The 25,642-nt window shown below is 33.8% G+C and overlaps 1 protein-coding gene across 2 annotated transcripts in view; it reads left to right on the top strand.

Annotated features, from left to right (window-relative positions):
• VPS13C (vacuolar protein sorting 13 homolog C) overlaps nt 1–25,642 on the top strand; it is a 182,326-nt gene that overhangs the window by 37,097 nt on the left and 119,587 nt on the right. For both annotated transcript variants that reach the window (XM_024128742.3, XM_028494846.2), the window contains exons 6-16: nt 880–989; nt 4,025–4,084; nt 6,759–6,818; nt 8,016–8,096; nt 8,998–9,055; nt 11,676–11,803; nt 13,233–13,339; nt 13,913–14,084; nt 15,259–15,321; nt 18,997–19,126; nt 19,692–19,786. In XM_024128742.3, the coding sequence (XP_023984510.1) occupies nt 880–989; nt 4,025–4,084; nt 6,759–6,818; nt 8,016–8,096; nt 8,998–9,055; nt 11,676–11,803; nt 13,233–13,339; nt 13,913–14,084; nt 15,259–15,321; nt 18,997–19,126; nt 19,692–19,786 (1,064 nt within the window). The remainder of the gene's footprint in view (nt 1–879; nt 990–4,024; nt 4,085–6,758; nt 6,819–8,015; nt 8,097–8,997; nt 9,056–11,675; nt 11,804–13,232; nt 13,340–13,912; nt 14,085–15,258; nt 15,322–18,996; nt 19,127–19,691; nt 19,787–25,642) is intronic.

The raw sequence follows: 25,642 nt of genomic DNA, 5'->3' as shown, positions 1-25,642 counted from the left end.
TAACCTTATGGGAGTTCCCTTGTATGTTATTTGTTGTTTTTGCCTTGTTGCTTTCAGTAATTTTTCTTTGTCTTTGATTTTTGTCTATTTTATTAATATGTGTGTCAGCATGTTTCTCCTTGGGTTTATCCTTCCTGGGGCTCTCTGTGCTTCCGGGACTTGGGTGGCTATATCATTTCCCATGTTAGGGAAGTTTTTGACTATAATGTCTTAAAATATTTTCTCAAGTCCTTTCTGTCTCTCTTCCTCTTCTGGGACCCCTATAATATGAATGTTGTTGCATTTAATGTTGTCCCAGAGGTCTCTTAGGCTGTCTTGATTTCTTTTCATTCTTTTTTCTTTATTCTCTTCTGAGGCAGTGAATTCCACCATTCTGTCTTCACTTCTTTTCATTCTTTTTTCTTTTTTCTTTTCCACAGCAGTGAATTCTACCATTCTGTCTTCCAGGTCACTTATCCGTTCTTCTGCCTCACTTATTCTGCTATTGATTCCTTCTAGTGTATTTTTCATTTCAGTTATTGTATTGTTCATCTCTGTTTGTTTGTTCTTTAATTCTTCTAGGTCTTTGTTAAACATGTCATGCATCTTCTCAATTTTTTCCTGTATTCTTTTTCCGAGGTCCTGGATCATCTTCACTATCATTATTCTGAATTCTTGTTCTGGAAGGTTGCCTATCTCCACTTCATTTAGTTGTTTTTCTGGGGTTTTATCGTGTTCCTTCGTCTGGTACATAGTCCTCTGCCTTTTCATCTTGTCTGTCTTTCTTTGAATGTGGTTTTCCTTCCACAGGCTGAAAAATTGTAGTTCTTCTTGCTTCTGCTCTCTGCTCTCTGTTCGAGAATTTCAACTCTTGAACTTGTATTTTCCTGTTTTTTATAGATAAACCAAAAGAAGCCAAAAAGGATACGTTGTTGGAAAAATTGGCAACTCAAGTAATTAAAAATGTACAAGTAAAAATCACAGACATTCACATTAAATATGAAGATGATGTAAGTAACTTAGTTTACTTGGTTTAAGTTAGTAGTTAAGTGTGTATTTTATGACATTAATTCTTGATTTGACCATAAATAGTAATTTTAAATCCAAGATAGATTTTTTTTTCCTGATTAGTACACTACCATATCTCCTTCCTTGTGTTAGGCTTTCTTCATCCGGCATTAATGTGTGTACATATATCATAAAACTTCCATATGTTCCTTGCTAAAGCTAATTTAAGAGATTTTTGGATTTTTCTCTATCATTTATTTTGAATTTTGTTTAAAGACTTAGACTAATATAACTTTAAGGAACTAATTTTTTTTAAATAATGACAAAAAATTAGTTTCCAGAGGTGATGAAGTAATCGTTTATAATGGTAGTTGGTAGAGAGGGGACTAAAATCCAGGTCACTTGGCTGCTAGTCTCACATTCACTTTGCTTTCCACCATGTTGGATTTTAACACCCACAGCTACTCACACACATGTGTAGCAATATTTAGAAACCACACTTCACTTATAAGCAAAAGTTTAACATTAGTTGATTAAGAACTGTTTTACTGATTTAGTTAAAATGTAACAAATATTTTGAACTTAATATGCACTGCTTTGTCTTAAAGTTCAAAACATACATGAGAAGCCTTGAATCTTTTTCTTTTACCTAACAAATTGGAAATGCTTTTTCATCTTTTCCAAAAATGAGTTTGCTTTCTGTTTTGTTTTTAGTTTGCTTTAAGTTTGGATTGAATTAAAGTCATACTGCCATATATAGAATTTATTTTACTTTCCTGATAAGTTCCTTTTGTAACTTAATATTCAGTAAGACACACTTGTAGTTTTTCAAGATACACCATCTCTATCTTACACTGACTTTTATCTTTTGGTTTTTCTGTAGTCATTAGACTGAATTTTGCTAACAAATAATGTCTAAAAACCAAATTCATAAATCTCCTTGTTTAAAACAAACTTAGGAAAATAAAATTGACTCAACCCATCATGGAAGTAAAAGAATTATTCTTAAAGCAAATGGCATGTTGGTGAATGATAATCTCAGTTTAAACTTAAACTACGCTTTTTTATTGTGCAAATACAATTCAAAAGGTACATTATTTCTTTCTCTTTAATGAAGAAATACAGAGATGCATAGCAGTGGGACAAATAATATCAATTACATTTAAATTGGTGTCAGTGACAAAATATATTAAAATAACCTAAAGGAAAAAAATTAAAAGCACAAAGGGATCTTCCTTATATTGCCTCTTTCAATGTGATTACCTTAATCATTGTGTCTAGAAGGATAGTGAAAAATATAGCAATGGGGAAAGGAAAAGTATAATAATTTATCATAAAGATGTTATTTGTAAGATAGCAATAGTTTATGGGTAGTGCATTAGCAGCTGAGGGGTTGTGTTTTATTAAAGTTCCTTCTGAATAGCTGCAATTTATTTTGAGCTTGATATCCATAGGTATAAAAAGATGAATATGGGAATGAAAGTAAATACATTTTGCCACAAATCATAATATATCTAATATTAAAAACAAAGCTCACAATGAGATATCATCTCACACCGGTCAGAATGGCCATCATCAAAAAATCTAGAAACAATAAATGCTGGAGAGGGTGTGGAGAAAAGGGAACACTCTTGCACTGCTGGTGGGAATGTAAATTGATACAGCCACTATGGAGAACAGTATGGAGGTTCCTTAAAAAACTACAAATAGAACTACCATACGACCCAGCAATCCCACTACTGGGCATAAACCCTGAGAAAACCATAATTCAAAAAGAGTCATGTACCAAAATGTTCATTGCAGCTCTATTTAAGATAGCCAGGACATGGAAGCAACCTAAGTGTCCATCAACAGATGAATGGATAAAGAAGATGTGGCACATATATACAATGGAATATTACTCAGCCATAAAAAGAAATGAAACTGAGTTATTTGTAATGAGGTGGATAGAACTGGAGTCTGTCATACAGAAGGGTAAGCTGGGATGAAGTGAGAGTGGCATGGACATATATACACTACCAAATGTAAAATAGCTATTCGGAAGCAGCTGCATAGCACAGGGAGATCAACTCCGTGCTTTGTGACCACCTGGGGGGGGGATGGGGAGGGGGGGAGGGAGGGAGACGCAAGAGGAAGGGGATATGGGAACATAGGTATAGCTGATTCACTTTGTTGTAAAGCAGAAACTTAACACACCATTGTAAAGCAATTATACTCCAATAAAGATGTAAATAAATAAATAAACAAAAAAACAAAGCTCACAAAGCTCTTTGTGCTTTGCAGCTATACCAGAGCATGCATTTAGGTGACTAAACTCAAGTCTCTGGTGGATGATTTAGAACATAATTTTTCTCCTCTCTCTAGTTTCCCTATTTTCTTTCATGACCAAGAAACACTGACTTTTGGACATCTTTTAGATGTCGAAAACAATGACATCATACACACCATGGCACAGTTTAAGCACTGGGTATAAATATAATTTAGGTATTGAAGATGAGAAATAGATCAGAAGTTTAACATTGGCATATTTTGAGTTAAGGGATTGAGGAAATTAAATATTAAGAATCTTGAAGCATCTTCTAACAAACCATTTTTAAAGTGTCCGTGAAATTAAAGGCTTAAAGAGAGTTCACATTTCTAAATGTGAAAATCTTAAATGTTTTAAAAATAATTTAGTGGCATGGTTTTAGCTACAACTCCTTGTTTTATTTATCTGTGGAGAACATCTTTAATGGTATATACATAAAGAGACTGTCTCTTTTAAACTATGTAGATAAGAGTCTGTTTAGTCCTAGTTAGTGAATCTTCTCACTTCTAGTAAGAAAATAGTTCCACTAGGGAAGTATCATGTTAGTGTCATGCCTACAAAATATGGAAAATCCCAGCCATGTTACTGTCTTCCTTCCCTTTCTTTTACACAAATCCATTTGGTTGTGTTACTTTTAAACTCATTGTCCTATGTTGCCTATTGTAGAATGGAGAATGGATTTACCCTCACTATCAGTATATTTTAATGTCACCTTTTTTTCTTTGATAGGTAACAGATCCAAAGCGGCCTCTTTCATTTGGTGTCACACTGGGAGAACTTAGTCTATTGGTAAGGTGACCTTATTTAAAATTTCTGTGGAACCCGTGAAATATTATTCTCAAGTCACAGGGTGAATTTCCTAAAATCAGCTATTGCTACAAATAGCTGTTTTATTTTTATGTATAATCTTTCTACAGCTTTTCTAGGAATTTACAATGTTTAGTGATACTTTTATTATATTCTCTGATTATTTTGATCTATCTTTGAATTTAACAGATTTCAAAATATTAAGAACAAGTGTTTTGAAAGTATTAAAAGCTGTATCTTAAATCTTTAGTAAATTAGGGGAAGATATATTTCTAGAGTCATGTTCTTATCCACAGTATAATTTCCAAATAGTTTATACATGTGTATCTGTTTATTATATTGAAATGTACATAAGCTAATTTATTTTGATTAAGTATTTTATAATGCAGTTTGGTTTTTCTCTTAAAGGTCTTTAAGGATATAGAGTGTGTATATCCAGGTTGGACATTTTTTTACTATTATGGACAACTAAGTGGTAGGAAACATGTTTTAAAGTTAAGGACAGTGAGCAGTGATCATACTGGGTACGTTTTTGCCTTTTGATTAGTTATATGAAGAGGGCCTTAGTAGGGAAAGGAGACGAAGAAAAAAAGAGAGGTAGACTACTAAACAGAAAAAGGACATTGTTACATGGAGGCCTTAAGAAGATACATGCATGCAGAGAAGTAGAGGTATACATCAGTTGAAGATCAAAGCATAAAAATTAAAGAAAAGGTACTGGAGAAACAAAGGAAAGGGAGTCAAGGAAGCTAGTGTTTAATACACTGTTAATCCTCTCCTTGTTTCCAAAATGAATTTGAAGTAGCTTTCAATAACAAAGAAACAATACTATAACACTTCTAAAGAAACCAGAATCTGTATTCTGAAAGGCAGAGAGATAATTGTTCCAGAAAAATGAGACCAGCAATATTAGTCATAAGTGAGCTCACTGTTTAATGTTGAGCTTCTAACAGACCAAATGAAAAATACAAAATAGTCACATAGTTCCCATTGACTGATAACAGGCATTCTAAGGATGGTGTGTTGTTTTCTTAGTGTGTGGTGTTGTTTGATCCTCTGTATCTTTGCTCAGATTGTTCATATGGTTTTCTTTGCCTGCGTTATTCTTTTCCCTTAATCTGCCTGGCTTTTCTATTCAGGTTTTAATAGTTCCTTCAGATATTACCATCTTTCTCATTCTTTTTTTTTTACTTCACTCTTAGAAGTTACCATTCCTTCTTTTATGCTCCCCATTATATTTTATCAAAGCACCTGTGACACATTACTGAACTGGTTATCATGTTTGTTTCCTTCTATCCAGCCTTCATTCATTGATACAATAGTACCTATATTTTAGTGTTTTTGTGATGATTAAATTAGATAGTTTGTGTAAAGCATTTGGCACATTGCCTGGCTCAGTTTCTGCTTCAGCCTACTACATTGACTATTATAACAACAATAATAGCAAACTTAACTTTTTCTGTATCTATACCATTCCTTCTTTCCATCTTTCCACTTACAAACTAACTTTTATATCTAAGATAATCTTCCCACCTCTGATCTGGATCCCATCGTCCCCCATGTCCTTAGGAGCCTTTTACCCCTTTTCTCTCACCCCCTCCTACTTTTTGCCTTTTCTTCCTTATTTCTGTCAATTTCCTTTTCTTTCCTAAATCTTCAACCCTTCTCCTTCCCTCTTCTCCCTTCCCTACCTCCTTCTTCTAAGCATTTAAATGCATTCAAGGGCTTCCCTGGTGGCGCAGTGGTTGAGAGCCCGCCTGCCGACGCAGGGGACACGGGTTCGTGCCCCGGTCCGGGAAGATCCCACATGCCGCGGAGCGGCTGGGCCCGTGAGCCATGGCCGCTGAGCCTGCGCGTCCGGAGCCTGTGGTCCGCAACGGGAGAGGCCACAACAGTGAGAGGCCCGCATACCACACAAGAAAACAAAAACAAATAAATGCATTCAAGTGTCTCTTTTATATTAAAGTTAAAAAGCCTCTCCTTAACCTTCTCCCACTGCACCCAGGCCTCATCTAACTATTGCCTTCTCCTTCTCTTCTTTCTAAGTTTGTGAGAAAATTCTCTACCTTTGCTATCTTTATTTCCCCACCTCCTAATGACTCCCTACCCACTATACTCTTATTCTACTGCTCCACTGAAACTGCTCTTAACAAGTTCATCGGTAATGCCCTGGCAGCTTAAGTAAGTTTATTTTAGTTTATCTCACAGCAGCTTTTGGCATTGCTGACCATACTGACTTTGTAGTAACATGGTCATGCTGTGATTTCCGTATTCTCCTGGTTTTCTTCCTACTTTGCAATATTTATTTATTTATTTATTTATTTATTTATTTTTTATAAGAATGTGGACCTTCTTCAATAGTTTATAGTCTAGCTCTCTGTTTTTATTCATACCCAATTCCTTCCATGCTCAGACACAGGGTAGCTCAGTAATTATTTTCTGAATGAATGAACTCAGTTAAATTAGAACCTCCTCTATTCCATTTTCTCTGTTCCTTTGATTTTGTAATGTAAATATGTAAAGAAACAGATAGCTAACATTAGCCATCATTAGCTAAATGTCTTGTTATTCCCAAGTTATTTTGTTACAGTTATTAGAGCACTGTTTTGTTGATGTATATACTTCATTTCACAGTTACTCTCTTTTTTTCTTTTAGACTGCAAATGAGCACTGGACTCCATGCATATTAAATGAAGCAGAAAAAATTATATACAAGGTATTAGACTAAACTTTTTAATCCAGTTATTTTCCTAAGTACAAACACTTAATGTATTTTCTTCAAGAAACCTTGATGGAGCAGACTGTGCCATTGGAATGTGAGTTAAAAGTTTTGGGTCCAGTTTTGGCTCTGCTACTTACTATGTGACCTTCTGTAATCACTTACCTATTCTGAGGTTTAGATTCTTCACCTAGAATATAAAGAAACTGAATAAAATTGATGTTTCCCAAATTGTACTTCATGGAGCATTAGGTAATTAAGATACTATCAGATTTGTTGAAAAAATATTCTCTGGTCAAGTAAGATTAGTGACTAAAGTAGAAAGCTGTACATAGTTAAACAGGTACATTTTATTTTGTTTTAAACTCCAGGACTTCACAGTACTTTAAATATGCTAATAAACATTGTGAATCTTTAAGAACGATATTTAGTATGTAGCTTTCCCCACCTTTGTTGATCATAGAATCCTTTCCCTTCACCCCTCCCTTGAAACAGCCATTTGTACCCACTGGAGGAATCATGTCTTTCTTTCTTTCTTTTTTTTAAATAAATTTATTTATTTTTATTTATTTATTTTTGGCTGCATTGGGTCTTTGTTGCTGCGCGTGGGCTTTCTCTAGTTGCGGCAAGCAGGGGCTACTCTTCCTTGCGGTGCACTGGCTTCTCATTGCAGTGGCTTCTCTTGTTGCGGAGCACAGGCTGTAGGCCTGCAGGCTTCAGTAGTTGTGGCTCATGGGCTCTAGAGCACAGGCTCAGTAGTTGTGGCGCACGGGCTTAGTTGCTCCATGACATGTGGGATCTTCCCGGAGCAGGGCTTGAACCCATGTCCCCTGCATTGGCAGGCAGATTCTTAACCACTGCGCCACCAGGGAAGTCCTGAATCATGTCTTTCTTATTCAATGAAATATTTAGTCTGTTAAATACTAAATTCTCAATAAATATTTGATCACTGAATGAATGAATCCCCTTGGGAATAGTGTTCCTGGAAGCACAATTTAGCAAATGCTAGATTAATAATAAAGTCTCTGTATAACATACATATATTTTCCTCCATTTTTGCAGTATCTCCTTTCCTTCAAAAGTTCAAAGTGGCAGTTGGAGAATTTTGGGGTAGTGAACATGAGAATAATCTTTTAATATTGATTCATAATTTCAGTGTGTTAGTTACCTGACCTTTTCCATTTTCTTCTATAGCTTATACGGCTTGATAGTCTCAGTGCCTACTGGAATGTTAACTGCGGCATGTCTTACCCGGAGTCAAGGGAACAGATCTTGGTAATTTCAGTTCGTACCTTGAAGAGCTAACCACACTCCCTAGATTTGTTTTACATAGTGGTCTTTAATGAGGACAGGATATCAGTCTTTTGTTTAAGTTGTATGTAACTAAGTCAGAAGTGTGCAACACGGTTTTTGGAATCACTCTATCTTTAAAAAAAAGCACTTTTGATTTTGAAGATCGTTGTGAAATCATTCACTTGACAGTGAGATGAGAACCTATACTATCACATTAAAACTGTGTTTATGGTGTTTTACACTCTCATTTTGATGGCATTCTGGTTGCATTGTGGAGTTTCATATGAGAATGATTACTTGAAGAGTATTGTAAAGAAAGATGATACCTTTCAGATCTAAAAAATGTGTTCTTAGCAAATGTTTTAAGCATTTGTGATAATGCATTCTTGGATAGTGAACGACTGGCTTAGACTGCTAAGCCAGTCTTAGTCATGTTTGTTTACTTAGAGGAGAAAGGAAGAACAGTTGAATTTTCTGAATTGAATTAATTCCAAGATTCTATCTTTTATTTCTCAGAAAGACACTGTAATGTTAGGTTAATTTGCCTTTGTCTAGAAAGTGTTTGAGATCCTAATTCATGGATGTGTGTGTGTGTGTATATATGTATGAACACATAGACACATTTTAAGTCAGAGGGGAATACAGTCTTAAAATGTTGTTTCCAGATATTTAGAATTTATAAAAATTATCTACTGAAGTGATATTCTAAAGAAGTATATCTGTAAATAGTGCTCAGTGTGTTTTTCTCATGGACTAATAATTACGAAGATGGGAATAAAGATATTGATTTAGGACAAAATTTGTGTGTGTGGGGGGTGGGGGAGTGGCTGAATATATATGCATTTTCTTTTTCATTCTCATATAATTCAAATTTTTTGTTTAGGGTCAGCTGAAAAGTGAAATTCTTACAAGTAGCAATATACCCCCAAACCATCAATACAGTAAGTAATGGTAAAAGTTTATTTCATGTTATAAGAAGCATGGAATTAAATACTTTATTTTAAAATACTTTTTCTGATAAAGTTATTTTGACAAAGAGAAAGTATTAATTTTATATGTTAGTTTTATGATGCAGCATATTTGGTATATAATTTAGTATTTAGAAATAGATTATAATACTTACACCACTGGAGAGTGAGAAGGGCACTGTGGCTGTAGTTCACTCCCAACAGTTAACCCCCTTGACCTCCATGTTTTCTTCTTACCTTGTTATTGTCTACTTTGTTTTAGGAATTAGGTTTTCTTTTCTTTGTTTAATAATGAAATCTCTGAGATGTTGATATTCAGGATCTGAGCATGTCACTATTACAGTGTTAAGACAGACTGACTACTACAGAGATTTTTTTTTTAATGAAGTATAGTTGATTTACAATATTATGTTAGTTTCAGGTGTACAGCATAGCAATTCTGTATTTTTACAGACTATACTCCATTATGGATTATTATAAGATAGTGGGTATAATTCCCTGTGCTATACAGTAAATCCTTATTACTTATCTATTTTATGTATAGCAGTTTGTATCTGTTAATCCCATAACCCTAATTTGTCCCTTCTTCTTCCCTCTCCTCTTTGGTAATCACAAGTTTGTTTTCTACATCTGTGAGTTGTTTCTCTTTTGCATATACATTCATTTGTATTATTTTTTAGATTACACATATAAGTGATATCATATAATATTTGTCTTTCTCTGTCTTATTTTACTAAGCATAATATTCTCTAGGTTCATCCACATTGCTGTAAATGGCAGTATTTGATTCTTTTTTATGGCTGAGTAATATTCCATTGTATATATGTATCACATCTTAATCCATTCATCTGTTGATGGGCACTTGGGTTGCTTCCATGTCTTGGCTATTGTAAATAGTGCTGCTGTTAACATTAGGGTGCATGTATCTTTTCAAATTAGTGTTTTTATTTTTTCAGGATATAGACCCAGAAGTGGAATTGCTGGGTCATATGGTAGTTCTATTTTTGTTTTTTTGAGGACCCTCCATACTGTTTTCCATGGTGGCTGCACCAATTTACATTTCCCACCGACAGTCCACAAGGGTTCCTCTTTCTTCACATCCTCTCCAGCATTTGCTATTTGTAGACTTTTTGATAGTAGCCATTCTGACAGGTGTGAGGGGGTACCTCATTGTTGTTTTGATTCATATTTCTTCACAGATCTTTTTTGGCAGCCTCACCTTTACTTATTTTTAAATAGATCTCTAACAAAGCTGCCTCTCTGTTTGTTTATCCCATTCATTTTCTGCATTTCAGTTTTGTTCTAAAGATGCTATTCTTTTGTTTTTATTTAGTGTACCTCTTTATGTTTGTTCTCAGCTTTCATGCCCATGTTCTTCTATATTCCATACTACTCTCGTTCACTGTTGTTTTCTTCTTATTCTTTTATAGCTAATTGCCTTTATATGAGAGCTGGCACTTTCTCTTTATGTTCACAAACCTCTCTATTAAACGATGACCAGAGTTTTCAGATACTGTTAGTTTGTGAGAGCATTTAGTTTCACTCATAAAATAACCTGTTCAGAAAAATCTACAACTTTATTCTGAGACATGTTTCATTTATAAATCACCTCTAAATAAGTTAAAATTTTATACAGTCTTACGCAAATTGTAAATACTATAAGATACCACAATTTATATAATTTTAATACTATTTGCAATTAAAATTTATTACATTACTTTGCTCTGTCATCTTCCCTAATACTCTTTTTCATACTACTTCTCAACTTCAAAAATATTGCCTTTAGTTGAGTCTAAGATTATATATGTAATGATCATTTTGAAAATTATAAAGTAGTAGGCAATTTTTTCTGGGTAATATGAATTTCATTCATGATTCTGTTCCTAAATTCTGACTATGATTAAATAATATGGAAAGTAATCAAATTTTGTTTCCTGTCTTGTATTAGTATTTTTTGGGGGGGGCCATGTCAGGTAATACTTTATAATTATTTTTAAAATTTTTATTGGAACGTAGTTGATTTACAGTGTTGTGTTAGTTTTAGGTGTATAGCAAAGTGAATCAGTTATACATATACAGATATCCACTCTTTTTTAGATTCTTTTACCATATAGGCCATTACAGAGTATTGAGTAGAGTTCCCTGTGCTATACAGTAGGTTCTTATTAGTGATCTATTTTGTATATAGTAGTGTGTATATGTCAATCTCAATCTTCCTATTTATCCCTCCCCCTGTATTATTATTTTTAATGAATACTAAAATCATTAAATGTCTTGTAGCAAGGAAGGGAAACATAATTTTACACAGACTGTGAATAACCAAGATTAGATTGTCTATATTTTGTACATTTCTTACTTAGAAGCATAGAGCATCAGTTTTCCTCCTTGGAGATTCCACTTTTACCATTGAGTTTGACATTTTGTATTATGCAGATAAGTAGATGCTTAAATAGTTTTCGGTAGTAGTGATTTTTTTTACATATTTTTGATCATTTTTCTTTACTTTCAAAGTAACAGTGTTCTCATAATTATTTACAGTTGCTCATATGTAAGGGCATGTAAACATATCTTACGTCTTCCCATGTTATATAAGTTTTCCAGCCAATATCAGCCTCTGCAAAACTCTACATGAATCCTTATGCAGAAACAGAGCTCAAAACACCTAAACTTGATTGGAACATAGAAGTACAAAATATTGCCATTGAATTGACCAAACCTCAGGTAAGATTCATTTAGGTATTTATAGCTTTGATTAACCTTGAATTTCAGTGGCTTTTGTCCTCTGTGATTATTCCTTCTCCAATGCTCTGGTGGTTCTTTTGGTTTGTTATGTTGAGATTTGATATATCGCCTAAAAATAGATTATATGTGTATTTTTAAAAGAAAATAAATACCATATATAAGAAATAGTTTTCCTTCATTTTATCTGATTTTTCCCTTATTGGTGGAGAATCTTACCAAATTATAGTGAATGACATGATTCCCATTTAATTCCCAATTCTTGATGGAGGGTTTTAATAGTTTTTTTCTTCCTCAGATTTTAATAGCAGACACTCTTACATTAAATATTGTTCACTTAATTTTTAGAATAGCTATGTTGGCAGCTTTTTTCCCTTCACTTCTTTCTCAAGTTTGGTTATGTGCCTAAGGAGTTTGGATAAGACATCTGGAGAACTGGAAGTGAAAGGAGGATGGGGGATTTAGTTAACTGAGCTTTTAGCCCAGTGCAGTCCAGTACAAATATAATGCAAGTCATATGTGTAATTTTAAATTTCCTAGTAGCTACATTAGCAAAATAAGAAAAGAGGAAAACAATTACTGAAATGAATAACATTTTATTTAACTTAACATACCCCAAATATCATTTCAACATGTAATCAAAATTAAAAATTGTTACAATATTTTATATTTTTATTTTTTTCTTAAGTCTTCAAAATCTGGGGTTTATTTTATACTTACAAATATATTTAAGTTCAGACTATCCGCATGTTAAGTACTGAATAGCCGTGTGATAACTCTTAGGTAGAGTTGTGTTAAGAAAAAATGGAGAAGAAGCTGGATTTCCCCTTTCTTTATTTTGCCTATAGTTGTGTGTGTGTGTGTGTGTGTGTGTGTGTGTGTTTCCCTCCATTTGAGCTGTTTACCAGATACACACAGAGTTGTTGTATTGGTGGTTAAGATGGGTGGTTAAATAGCTTTATCTTGCTTTAGTTATGCAATAATTTTCTGGAGCAATTTGAAATTCAGCTTATAGATAGCCACTGCTTGAAATGATGGTCCAGAGGAAAATATGTAGTTTTAGGAATCAGCATGTTTCATGTTAGTAGTTACAAATACCATATTTCATTGGTTCTAAGATTTACATTTATTTCACACTTCAATATATTTGAAAATAGGATGTATATTATTATTGGTGGTATGACAGTTTAATTGGCAGTGCTGTTTTCTTTTGTAGTATAACTTAAAATTATCTTACAACTTATAATCATTGTTGTCTTAAATCTGATGAAATATATTATTGAATTACCAGACAACTATGATATTCATTGTTCAGAGAATTTGAAGTCTCACTATACTGAAAATATAACAAAATTTGGTGTTTATTCATGTGTGTGATGTAACAAACGTAACTTGCTTTTTGTTTTAATAGTACTTAAGTATGATTGACCTTTTGGAATCAGTGGATTATATGGTTAGAAATGCTCCTTACAGGAAATATAAGCCTTATTTACCACTTCATACCAATGGTCGACAATGGTAAGTTAGAATTTTTAAAAAAATGTTTTATGAGAACCATGTAATCATATAGTTAGGAACTCTCAGAGCTAAGAGACCTTTAAAGCCATGTAATGAAGCCACTTTATTTTTTTAGAGAAATGAGAGGGATATCTTTTATATTATGTCCTTGTTACTTTTTTTTTTAATAAACACGTCCTCTTGTACTCCTGCTCCTAGATTATTCCCAAATTCTTAACTCAATATTCAAGACTTTCAACTCTTTTTTGATCTTATTGCCCTTCAGTAATGGATATGAACTCCAATGTGGCAACCATATTGGGATACTATTAATTTCACACAACATGTCATTTTGTGTCTTTGTGATTTTGCTTTGGCATATCCTCTTCCTGGAGTGGTTTGCTCCATTCATAATCTATTTAAGTCAGAGAATTGAAGTACTGGGGAATTGAAATGTTATCGCTGAACTTTTATAGGAATACAGTTAATAAGAACAAAAAGAGTAACAGTGTAGCTCTAAAACGTCAAAGCTGTTTTCCTGCTGTTTCTTAAACGTTCATATTCAAATGTGCATTAACAAAATTTGATTTGCAGGTGGAAATATGCAATTGATTCTGTTCTTGAAGTTCACATAAGAAGGTATACACGGATGTGGTCATGGAGTAACATAAAAAAACACAGGCAGTTGCTCAAGAGTTATAAAAGTGCCTACAAAAATAAGCTAACCCAGACTAAAGTCCCAGAAGAAATACAGAAACAAATTCAGGTATATCTTGCATATATTGGTGAGAGCTATTATTTGTTAAATCATCCTTTAATGTTAATTTAATTTACTTTAAATTTAAATTTAAATATAATTTTAGAAAGAGCAGAACTGAGCTCTTTTTGAGAGAATTGTATGGAAAATGCGGAGTATTTTTTCCCCTGTTATTTACTTCGAAAAAAAGCTTCCTGATATCAGGGTACTTGTAAACTATTTGGAGAAATGTGTTTGGTTTTTATAATAATGTTTAGAAAATCAATATCAGAGCTGTTCAAATATGTGTTTAATATTAGCTAGATGTGTATTGTTAGTTTTGTTAGTGACTTTTTTTATAAGAGTTCAAAGTATTATTTGTAAAAAATAGTACTTATCCTCAAGATAGGAGTCTTACTTACCCCCTTCTGAAATATAGAAAAACACTACACTGAATACATAATTTGCTTAATATCATCTGATCTTGATTATATCACTGTTTTTGCTACAAATTCATAGCATAAAGAATTAATCGAATTGTTATTCTGAAATATATAATAATCACTAATATTATATATTAGAAATAGCATCAAGTTTCTCAGTATCTTAGATCTGGTATTCTCATGTATAAAATGGAAACAGTATCTGTCATACAGAGTTGTGAGAATTGCATGAAATAACACATAGAGCATGTGACACACAGGTCACTCACTATATGTTAGATTCCTCTTACATAAATTCCCCAAGTTGGTTTCTGCTTTAGTGTACTTGATTTGAAGAATTTTACATTCTTAAATTTTGTGTTTTATTAAGGTGATTTTAGTACGATGATTGTGAAATAACACAGAAAAGGGGGAGTCAGAAGTAACAACCATAAGGCTAATACCTAAAACAGGTCCCCCTCCTAAACATTTTTGTTTCCATTTACATGTATGGCTATCTCTGTATTATAGTGGTGTCATTAAAATTCTTATTTTCATATTGTATTTAACAAGCATTTACTTTCTTGAAAAACTGTTTCTCACATTGCAAAAAAGTAAAAATGTAAAAGCCAAGTGTACGTTCAAATTTATGCTTATACTTTTAATAGATCACAAATGCTGTTTGTTCATGGACTAGAATAAGCCTAGAAATCATAGAAGAATAAAAATTTTTTAATCTAATGACCATTTTCTTTGTTTACAAGTGTCTCTTTGTTTTTTAGGATTTGGAGAGGCCACTAGATGTTTTTAACATAATTTTAGCAAGGCAACAAGCACAAGTTGAGGTAATCTTTTTTTCTTTTTTTTTCATGATTTTTTTTTTTTAAACGAGTATATTTGCTTTACAGTATTGAGTTAGTTTCTGCTGTACAACGAAGTGAATCAGCTATACGTATACATACATCCCCTCCCTCTTGGACCTCCCTCCCATCCCCCCATCCCACCCATCTAGGTCACCATAGAGCACCGAGCCGAGCTCCCTGTGCTGTACAACAGGTTCCCACTATCTATCTATTTTACATATGGTAGTGTATTTATGTCAATCATTTTTATTAGCTGATTTTATGTTTTAAACATGTTAATCCTACTTTAAACCTGGGATCAAGAAATTTAAGTTTCATGGGAAGTTGTTTAGATTTACTCACGTGAAAATAAAGGTTGCGTTTTCATGTCTTAATTTAGTCTCAGGAGAAAATTAGTTGGAATACTGGAGGAAAAAACCCCACTAATATGAAGGGGCAAATTTTCTAATTTTATAACTAAAAATTTGCTAACCCCCCAAAAGAAAGTAAGTAAAAGTCATCCATAATCCTAGCAACACAGAATGCTGGTGTTAACATTTTGATATGTAGGCTTCTAGTTTTTCTCTCATGCATATGTACCTAGTTATTTATGCTTTGTATCCCCCATTTCTTTCCCTTTATTTCCTCTTCCCTCCTTTCCTTCCTCCTTTCTTTAACCCATTTTCTTTTTTTCCTTCCTCCCCTCCTTCTCTCCCTCTTCTCTTCCTTTCTTTTTTTTCTAAAATTGGACTCAGCCTGTTTGTAATGTTTTGTAATTGCTGACTTATCCCACTTGGTACCTTGTCCTCATTGTTCCATGTCATTTCTATTATTCTGTAACATGACTTTTTTGGTAAACAAAAAAATAAATTATAAGTGCAATAAACTCTTTATAGAAAAGTTAGAAAATAAAGATCCACAAAAAAAGAAAATAGAAATACCCATTATCTCACACACTAAAGATAACTACTGTTAATACCTTTTTGTGTATTCTTCCAGTCTTTTTTATAGTCATAGATCTTTATACACATACTCATTTTTTTAATTGGGATTAAAGCATATGCACTTGTTCATTCATATACTTAGTAAATGCTCATTGAGTGCCTGTTGTACTAGCATAATAGTTAAGAGTGTAGCCTTGGGAGTCAGATGGTCTGGATTCTAATCCCAGATTTGCTCTCTGCTACTTGTTTGACCTTGGGTTGACTATTTAACCTGCCTGTGCCTCAGTTTCCTCATTTGTAAAACAATATTCATTCACAGTACCTACATCATAGGGTTATTGTGTGGAGTACCTGATAAACCATATAAACCACTTAGACTGTTATGTGCCTGGCACAATTCTATGCACATAATTATGTACATCTCATCACCCTTGCCGTATTCTATTTGTTAGAAACAAGTCACAGGTCATGCCCACACTAAAGGGAAGGGGACTGTCCAAGGGTAAGAACACCAGGAGGGAGAAGTTTTAGGGCAGGTTGGGGATGAGTACAACATGTGAAAAAAAAAAGTGAGGAACTCACTATTGAGAAGATCACTTCTCCAAGTGTTGACTTCCCTCCACCATCTGCCTACTTTGCTAACTTTTCAGAGTCTGTGGTAGATGCTTTTTATGTTTTGTCCAGAATTTTTTGTTGTAATAAGCAATGAAGGATGTGTTGTAGAGGGCTTAGTTTATCATGGAACTGAAAGTTCATCATTGGATTTAGCCGTAAAAAAATTTAAAGAGCACGTTTTATAGAATAGTGTGGGTAGAAATTTGATAGGAATGAGAGGGAGTGGAAGATGAGGAATTGGAGAGACTAAGTACAGACAGTTATGATACTTCACTGTAAGTGGAAAGCAAGCTAAAGGGAGTGGCAACTTGTGGGGATTGTGGAGTCAAGAAAAGGTTTTGTAAGTTGCTTTTCTTTCTTTTAAAAAAAAGTTACAGTGTTCTGTTTTATATAGTATTCCATAGAATTGTTTATCCAACATAATTTTAAATAACTGACTAGTATTCAGTTCTGTTCGTATACCAGAATTTGCTTACTATTTCTCACTGGTTATATTTGATTATAAATGACACTACAATGAGGAGCCTTGTCTTTACATTTTCTCAAACGTTTCTTATTTTCTTAAGGACAAATTCCCCAAGGTGGGGCAGAGAGTGTGAATATTTTAAAAGGTATTTGCTACTACTGTGGATTTGTTCCTACGAATTAGAGAAACATTTTGCCAGAAGAAACAGATAATTCTAATCCTCCCTAAATTAAGTTGCTTCAGTTTAATTGGGTGCTCTTAATACTACTTATCAGTTGCTTCAAAATTGAAGGAAGAAGATAAATTATTGGATGCTGTGGCTAAAGAAGGATGGGATGTAGATGAAGAGAAGGCAATTAGATTCATCCAAGATTGATGTTTTTTTCATTATAGTGGAAAATCTGCAGGGCCAGAGAGTTTAAAATGTAGGCAGAGGATTAGATGAAGTTATTTACCTTGGCCTCTTAGCTGGACAGGGAAGGGAAGTGAAGGCAACAGAGGTGGTATTTAGGAAAAAGTGAAAGTGTTCTGCATACCTCTTCATATTAAATTTTATACACATTTTAAAATTTATGGTCTCAGATATATTTTACAGTGAAAAATAAAAACGCATACTAATCTTCTATGCTAGGAGAGTAAAGAAGTTAAATGTTATTTCATATAAAATATAAACTAATCAGCTGTATATTTTTTTACCCATTACATTTCTGACTGCTGAAAATGGATTAAGCTTGACAGAAGTTAGAGCTGAGATATAACTGGGACCATCAATGATTTTGTGGGCAGATATAGACCTATTCCCCGATTATTTGTTTAATGTCTACTTGTCAAAGATAACTCATTTAACTTAGTTTAAACTGAGTTGTTAATCAAACTTATTCTCTTTACTATAGAATTCAGCTCTTTAACTTGTCTTTTGGATTATTTCACTTTTTGGTACACACAGAAGCTTGCAGTATGTTACCAATTCACTACCAATTTAAAATATTTTAAAGTTAAAGTGGGGAAATTATTTACTTATTCAGGAAATGAGAAGGTAGAGTCTAAATTATTTAAGCCCTATATTCTTTTAATCCTTTTGTTTTCCACTTTTGAGTTATTCATCTGTATTTTACTGAAAAGTGGGTAAAGACAAGAAGCAGCAGATAATCAAGCCAGGATTTGTTGAGAAACAGGATGGAATGAGATTTGAGGACTTTCTAATTTTATTTACATTCTGTCCCCCAAACATGTTCATAGTTAGCAAGTCAACAATGTATGTGAATTATGAAATAGGATTGTTAAATTTTATTTTTGAGTGTGGAAGTGTCTTCCTTTCAGGGAACTTTTCATTTTAAAAAATCTGCTGTCATAGTAGCTCCTTACCTTGTAAATTTGGAAGACACATTGCTCAGAAGAATTTTATTTGAAACCTTAACTTACTCACAAAATGCAACTTCATCAGAAAGCTATCAGTAGGTGTGACAAGTGTATAAATTAGTAGACTATATTAACCAAATAATGTTGAGAATCGTTTCAGAAGGAACTAGCTTTATTGACTGCTTTTAACTTAATTTAGTGTTAAAAAAATTAACCATTGTTCTTACCTGGCTACACCTGGAAGTGAAGAGGGCATTTCTTCTTTAATTAAATTTTTTAATTTTTATTTTTTAGGTGATTCGATCTGGGCAAAAATTAAGGAAAAAGTCTACTGACAGAGGCGAAAAACGCGGAGGCTGGTTTAGTGGGTTTTGGGGTAAGAAGGAATCTAAGAAAAAAGATGAAGAATCTTTGATTCCTGAAAGTAAGTTCCAAGTCAGATAGTTTATTGTACACTGATAAGGAAAAAATATATAAATTATGTTTTCACCAGTTAGTTGAATTTTATTTCATAGTATTTTTGAAATAAAAGTACCTTAGTATAGTAAACATATAAACAAATACATCAGGATGGAACATTCCCATGTTTATTTAACAAAAAACTTTGAATTTTTGAGAAAAGTTATTTGTGTGAAATTTTAAAACTTGCAATTCAGAAATCTCACAGGTAGCATTCCTTATTGTTACTTTTTTACATGGATATTTAATTAGATGTTTCACTTAATTTTTAGAATACTTAGGGAATTATAAAATTGTTATGTGACACCTGAATTCCCTTAATGGTGTCTCTTTGCGTTTTCTTGACCTAAACAAGCAAATACATGATGTTTAACAAGTCAAAATAGTATATTAGAGGAAATTACTTCGCTGCTTTTGCTTTAGCATTTGTGTCTATTGATTTTAGGCCACTCGTTAGTTTGGTTTGATTTTTTTTTATTGTATCTGTAAGACTGAAGCAATTGATTTCTTAAAATATTATCTTTTTGTAGCTATTGATGACCTTATGACACCAGAGGAAAAAGATAAGCTCTTCACGGCTATTGGTTATAGTGAGAGCACACACAACCTAACTTTACCCAAGCAGGTAATTATTTAGGTGGTAATTATTTAGGTGGTTTCATTTTTCTGTGTTATCTTGAATTGGGTTAAACAAGTTATTGATTTTTAAAGTAACTATTAAAAATACGTTACAGTTTGTTTCTACATAACTTTTTGTTAAATGTTTCAATCAGACCTTACCAATTAAAACTGTCTCCAACTTTAGATTTAGTTGCTTTAATGAATGTGAGAATAACCTGATAAAAAGTACTTATTATAGAGGTAAATTAAGTCTTTTAAAAATTTTATCTTAAAAAAATCTGTGTGTGTGAAATGTAACTCATGTATAAAAGAGTCATCAGAACCAAAATGTATTGCTCATTTGATTTGTCATAAAGAACAGCTGTGTAATTACTATTGGTTAAATTATGGATTGTGCAATAGATAGGGCATTATTGTGTGATCTGTCTCTGTTCTTTCACTGTGTGTATTTTGCTCACTTTCATTGTTGTGTAGGTATTTTCATTTGAAAATACCACAGCTTATTTATTCATACTTTTGTTTATGGGCATTTGGGTTGTTTTTGTTTTTTGGTTGTTATGCTGCTATTAACTTCTTGTAAATGTCTTTTAGTGGGCATATGAGATTTTCTGCTCACTATATCCTTAGGAGTAGAATTGGTGTATCATAGGATATGAGTATGTTTAACTTTAATAGATTCTGCTAAATACTTTTCCAATGTGAAAAACATTTCCATCAGTGGTATATGAGGATTCTTATTGTTCCACATCTTTACCAACTCTTACCATCATCAGTCTTTTAAATTTATCCATTCTAAATGGTGAGTATGTAGTATTTCATTGTGGTTTTAATTTGTGTTTTCTGGATGACTGAAGAGGTTTTTCACTTTCTTGTACTGTTGTAGGCCTGATAGATATCCTCTTTTGTGAAGTAGCTTTTGAGTCTCTTGTTCCTTTTTGGGTTTTCTTTTTCTTATTGGTTTGTAGGAGTCTTTTATGTATTTGTTAAATTACATTACATCCCTAGAAATTAGTCATTTTATAACTGGAAGTTTGTACCTTTGACTACCTTCACCAATTTCCCCCATACCCTGCTCCCTGTTCCTGGCAAGCACCAGTCTCTGGTCTTTTTAGATTCCACATATAAGTGAGACCATACAGTATTTGTCTTTCTCTGTTTGACTTACTTTACTTAGCATAATATCCTCAAGCTACATCCATGTTGTTGCAGGATTTCCTTCCTTTTTTATGGCTAAATAATATTCCATTGTGTATACCCACACCACATTTTCTTTATTTTTTCATCAGTCAGTGGACACCTAGGTTGTTATAATGTCTTGGCTGTTGTGAATAATGCTTCAATGAACATAGGAGTGCACATATCTCTTTGAGGTATTGATTTCATTTCCTTCAGATAAATATCCAGAAGTGGAATTGCTGGATCATAAGGTACTTCTCTGTTTAGTTTTTTGAGGAGCCTCCTCACTGGTTCTTATAGTGACTATACCAATTTACATTCCCACCCACAGTGTACAAGCATGGGAATATAAATTGGTGCAGAATAATAGTCATTCTAACAGGTGTGAAGTGATATCTCATTGTGGTTTCTTTTTTTTTTTTCTAAAGAACATTGGCAAATGTATTTCCCTCCATATGAAGTTATTAATGTTTTTTAATTGAAGTATAGTTGATTTACAATATTAGTTTCAGGTGTACATCACAGTGATTCAGTATTTTTATCGATTATGCTCCATTTAAAGTTCTTACAAAATAATGACTATATTTCCCTGTGATGTACAATATATCCTTGTTGCTTATTATTTTATATATAAGTTTGTACCTTTTAATTTCCAAACACCTTTTGTGCCCATCCCCCTTACCCTTGCCCATCTGGTAACCACTAATTTGTTCTCTATATCTGTTGATGGACATTTAGGTTGCTTCCATATCCTAGCTATTGTACGTAATACTGCTGTGAACATTGGGGTGCATGTATCTTTTTGAATTAGTGTTTTCGTTTTCTTCAGATACACACCCAGGAGTGGAATTGCTGGATCATATGACAGTTCTACTTTCAGTTTTCTGAGGAACGGCTATAGTGTTTTCCATAGTGGCTGCACCAATTTACATTACCACCATTAGTGTAGGAGGGTTCCCTTTTCTCCACACCCTCTTCAACATTTGTTTGTTATTTGTGGACTTTTTGATAATAACTATTTTGACAGGCATGAGGTGATATCTCATTTCAGTTTTGACTTGCATTTCTCTGATGACTAGCCATGTTGAACTTTTTTTCATGTGTCTTTTGGCCATCTCTGTATCTTCAGTGAAAAAAATGTCTACTCAGGTGTTCTTCCCATTTTTTTAACCAGGTTAGTTGTCTTTTGATATTGAGTTGTATGAGTTGTTTATATATTTTGGATATTAACCCCTTAATGGTAATATCACCTGAAAATATTTTTCTTTATATGGTAGGTTGCCTTTCCATTTTGTCAGTGGTTTCCTTTGCTCTGCAAAAGCATTTAAGTTTAATAGGGCCTGTTTATTTATTTTTGCTTCTGTTTCTTTTGCCTTAGGAGAGAGATCAAAAAAATATTGCTGTGATTTGTGTCAGAGAATATTCTGCCTGTGTTCCCTTCTGTGAGTTTTATGGTTTCAGGTCTTACATTTAGGTCTTTGGTCCATTTTGAGTTTATTTTTGTATGTGGGGTGAGGAAATGTTCAAATTTCATTCTTTTACATGTACTGTCCAGTTTTCCCAGCATCACTTATTGAAGAGATTGTCTTTTCTCTCTTGTATATTCTTCCCTCTTTTGTCATAGATTAATTGACCGTAAGTGTGTGGGTTTATTTCTGGGCTCTCTATTCTGTTCTTTTGATCTCTGTGTCTGTTTTTATGCAGGTACCATACCATTTTGATTACTGTAGCTTTGTAGTATACTCTGAAGTCAGGTAGCGTGATACCTCTAGATTTGTTCTTTTTTCTCAGAATTACTTTGGTCATTCGGAGTTGTTTATGGTTCCATATAAATTTTAGAATTATTTGTTCTAGATCTGTGAAAAATATCATGGGTACTTTGATAGGGATGACATAATATAAACTTCTCTCTCAGAACTGCTTTCACTGCATGCCATAGATTTTGGAAAGTTGTGTTTCCATTTTCGTTTGTCTGGAGATATTTTATGACTTCCTCTTTGATTTCTTCATTGACTTTTTGGTTGTTTAATAACATATTGTGTAGTCTCCATGTGTTCATGCTTGTCCCCCTTTGCTTCCTGTAGTTGATTTCTAGTTTCATACCACTGTGGTTGGAAGAATTGCTTGATATGATTTCTATCCTCTTAAATTTGTTGAGACTTGTTTTGTGGGCTAGCATATGATATATCATGGAGAACATTCCACGTGCATTTGAAAACAATGTGTATTTTTCTGTTTTGGGATGGAATGTCCTATAGATATCTATTAAGTCCATCTGGTCTGTTTTGTCATTTAAGACCACTGTTTCCTCATTGATTTTCTGTCTAGATGATCTGTCCATTGATGTAAGTGGAGTGTTAAAGTCCCCTACTATTACTGTATTATTGTCAGTTTCTCCCTCTGTGTCTGTTAATATTTGCTTTACATATCTCAGTGCTCCAGTATTTGGTGTATATATGTTAATGAGTGTTATATTCTATTTTTGTATTGATCTCTTTTTCATTATATAATGCCTTTCTTTGTCTTTTTTTTTTTTTTTTTGTGGTACGCGGGCCTCTCACTGTTGTGGCCTCTCCTGTTGCGGAGCACAGGCTCCGGATGCGCAAGCTCAGCTGCCATGGCTCACTGGCCCAGCCACTCCGCGGCATGTGGGATCCTCCCTGACCGGGGCATGAACCCGTGTCCCCTGCATCGACAGGTGGACTCTCAACCACTGCGCCACCAGGGAAGCCCCTTTGTCTTTTTTAAATAGACTTTGTTTCAAAGTCTGTTTTTTCTGATATGAGTATTGCTCCCCTCGATATCTTGTCATTTCCATTTGAGTGAAATATCTTTTACCATCCCCTCACTTTCAGTCTGTGTGTGTCTTTAGCTCTGAAGTGAGTTTCTTGTAAGCAGCATAAAGATGGGTCTTGTTTTCTTATCCAGCCAGCCATCCTTTGTCTTTGATTGGAGCATTTAGTCTATTAACATTTAAAGTAATTATTGATAGGTGTGTACTTATTGACTTTTTGTTACTTGTTTTCCCGTGTTTTTGTAGTTCTTGCCTGTTCTTCTTCTTTTAGTTTCTTCCCTTTTGGTTTGATGATTTTCTTTAGTGCTATGCTTGTGTTCTTATTCTGTATTTTTTGTATATCTGTTGTAGGTTTTTGATTTATGGTTACCACAAGGTTCACGTATGTTGAGCTATAACTATATTCACTTGTTCTAAATAGGAAGTCATTTAAGCTCAAGCACATTCTAAGCGATCTACATTTTTTTCTCCCCTCCTTCACATTTTGTGTTTTTGATGTCATATTTTGCATCTTCATGTTTATCCCTTTACTGATTGTTGTAGTTATAGTTGATTTTATAATTTTTTTCTTTTCATCTCCATGATAGCTTAATTGATTGATCCTCAGCCTTTACTATGTATTTGCCTTTACTAGTGGACTTCCCTTACTACCTGAATCTATGTGGATCTTTCTTACAGCCTTGGTTTTGCGGAGTCTTTTTGCCAGTCTGCAGTTAGTTTTCAATGAGAATTGTTTACATGTAGACATGTTTTGATGTGTTCATGTTGGGTAGTTGAGTTCATTTCACATCCTCCTACTCTGCCATCTTGATCTTCTCCCTCATTGTGGTTTTGAATTGCATTTCCCTGATGATTAGTGATGTTGAGCATCTTTTTATATACCTCTTGGCCATTTGAATATCCTCTTTGGAAAAATGTCTATTCAGGTCCTTCACCCAATTTTTAATTGGATTATTATTATTATTATTATTTTTTGCTATTGAGTTGTATGAGTTCCTTTTATGTTTTTCTTATTAACCCCTTATCAGATATGTGGTTTGCAAATATTTTCTCCCATTCTGTATGTTGCCTTTTCATTTTGTTGCTTCCTGTTCTATGCAGAAGCTTTTTAGTTTGATGTTGTCCTGCTTATTTATTTTTGCTTTTCTTGCTTCTGCTTTCAGTGTCATATCCATGAAATCATTGCCAAGACTGCCGTCAAGGAGCTTTTTCCCTGTATTTTCTTCTAGGAGTTATGGCTTCAGGTCTTACATTTAAGTCATTAACCCATTTCTAGTTAATTTTTGTGAGTGGTGTAAGATAGTGGACCAGGGACTTCCCTGGTGGTGCAGTGGTTAAGAATCCATCTGCCAATGCAGGGGACACAGGTTCGATCCCTGGTCCGGGAAGATCCCACGTGCTGCGGAGCAACTAAACTCGTGCGCCACAGCTACTGAGCCTGTGCTCTAGAGCCTGTGAGCCACAACTACCGAGCCCACATGCTACAACTGCTGAAGCCCATGTGCCTAGAGCCCATGCTCTGCAACAGAGAGAAGCCATCGCAGTAAGAAACTGCGCACCGCAAGGAAGAGGAGCCCCCACTTTTTTGAGGAGTTTGAGAGGATTGGTGTAGATTCTTTAAATGTTTGATAGAATTCACCAGTGAAAACATTTGGTCCTGGGCTTTTTTTTCTTGGGATATTTTTTTTTTTTGGAAAGTTTTTTTTATTTTCGAATGGACCATCCATTCATTGCATACAGAATAAAGGATTCTCTTGTGGATTTCTTTTTTTCTTTTTTTAACATCTTTATTGGAGTATAATTGCTTTACAATGGTGTGTTAATTTCTGCTTTACAACAAAGTGAATCAGTTATACATATACATATGTTCCCATATCTCTTCCCTCTTGT

Source organism: Physeter macrocephalus, chromosome 11, assembly GCF_002837175.3.
Source record: "Physeter macrocephalus isolate SW-GA chromosome 11, ASM283717v5, whole genome shotgun sequence".
NCBI lineage: Eukaryota > Metazoa > Chordata > Mammalia > Artiodactyla > Physeteridae > Physeter > Physeter macrocephalus.
The sequence above is the reverse complement of the archived record's forward strand: the minus strand, read 5'-3'. Positions and strand labels throughout refer to the sequence as shown.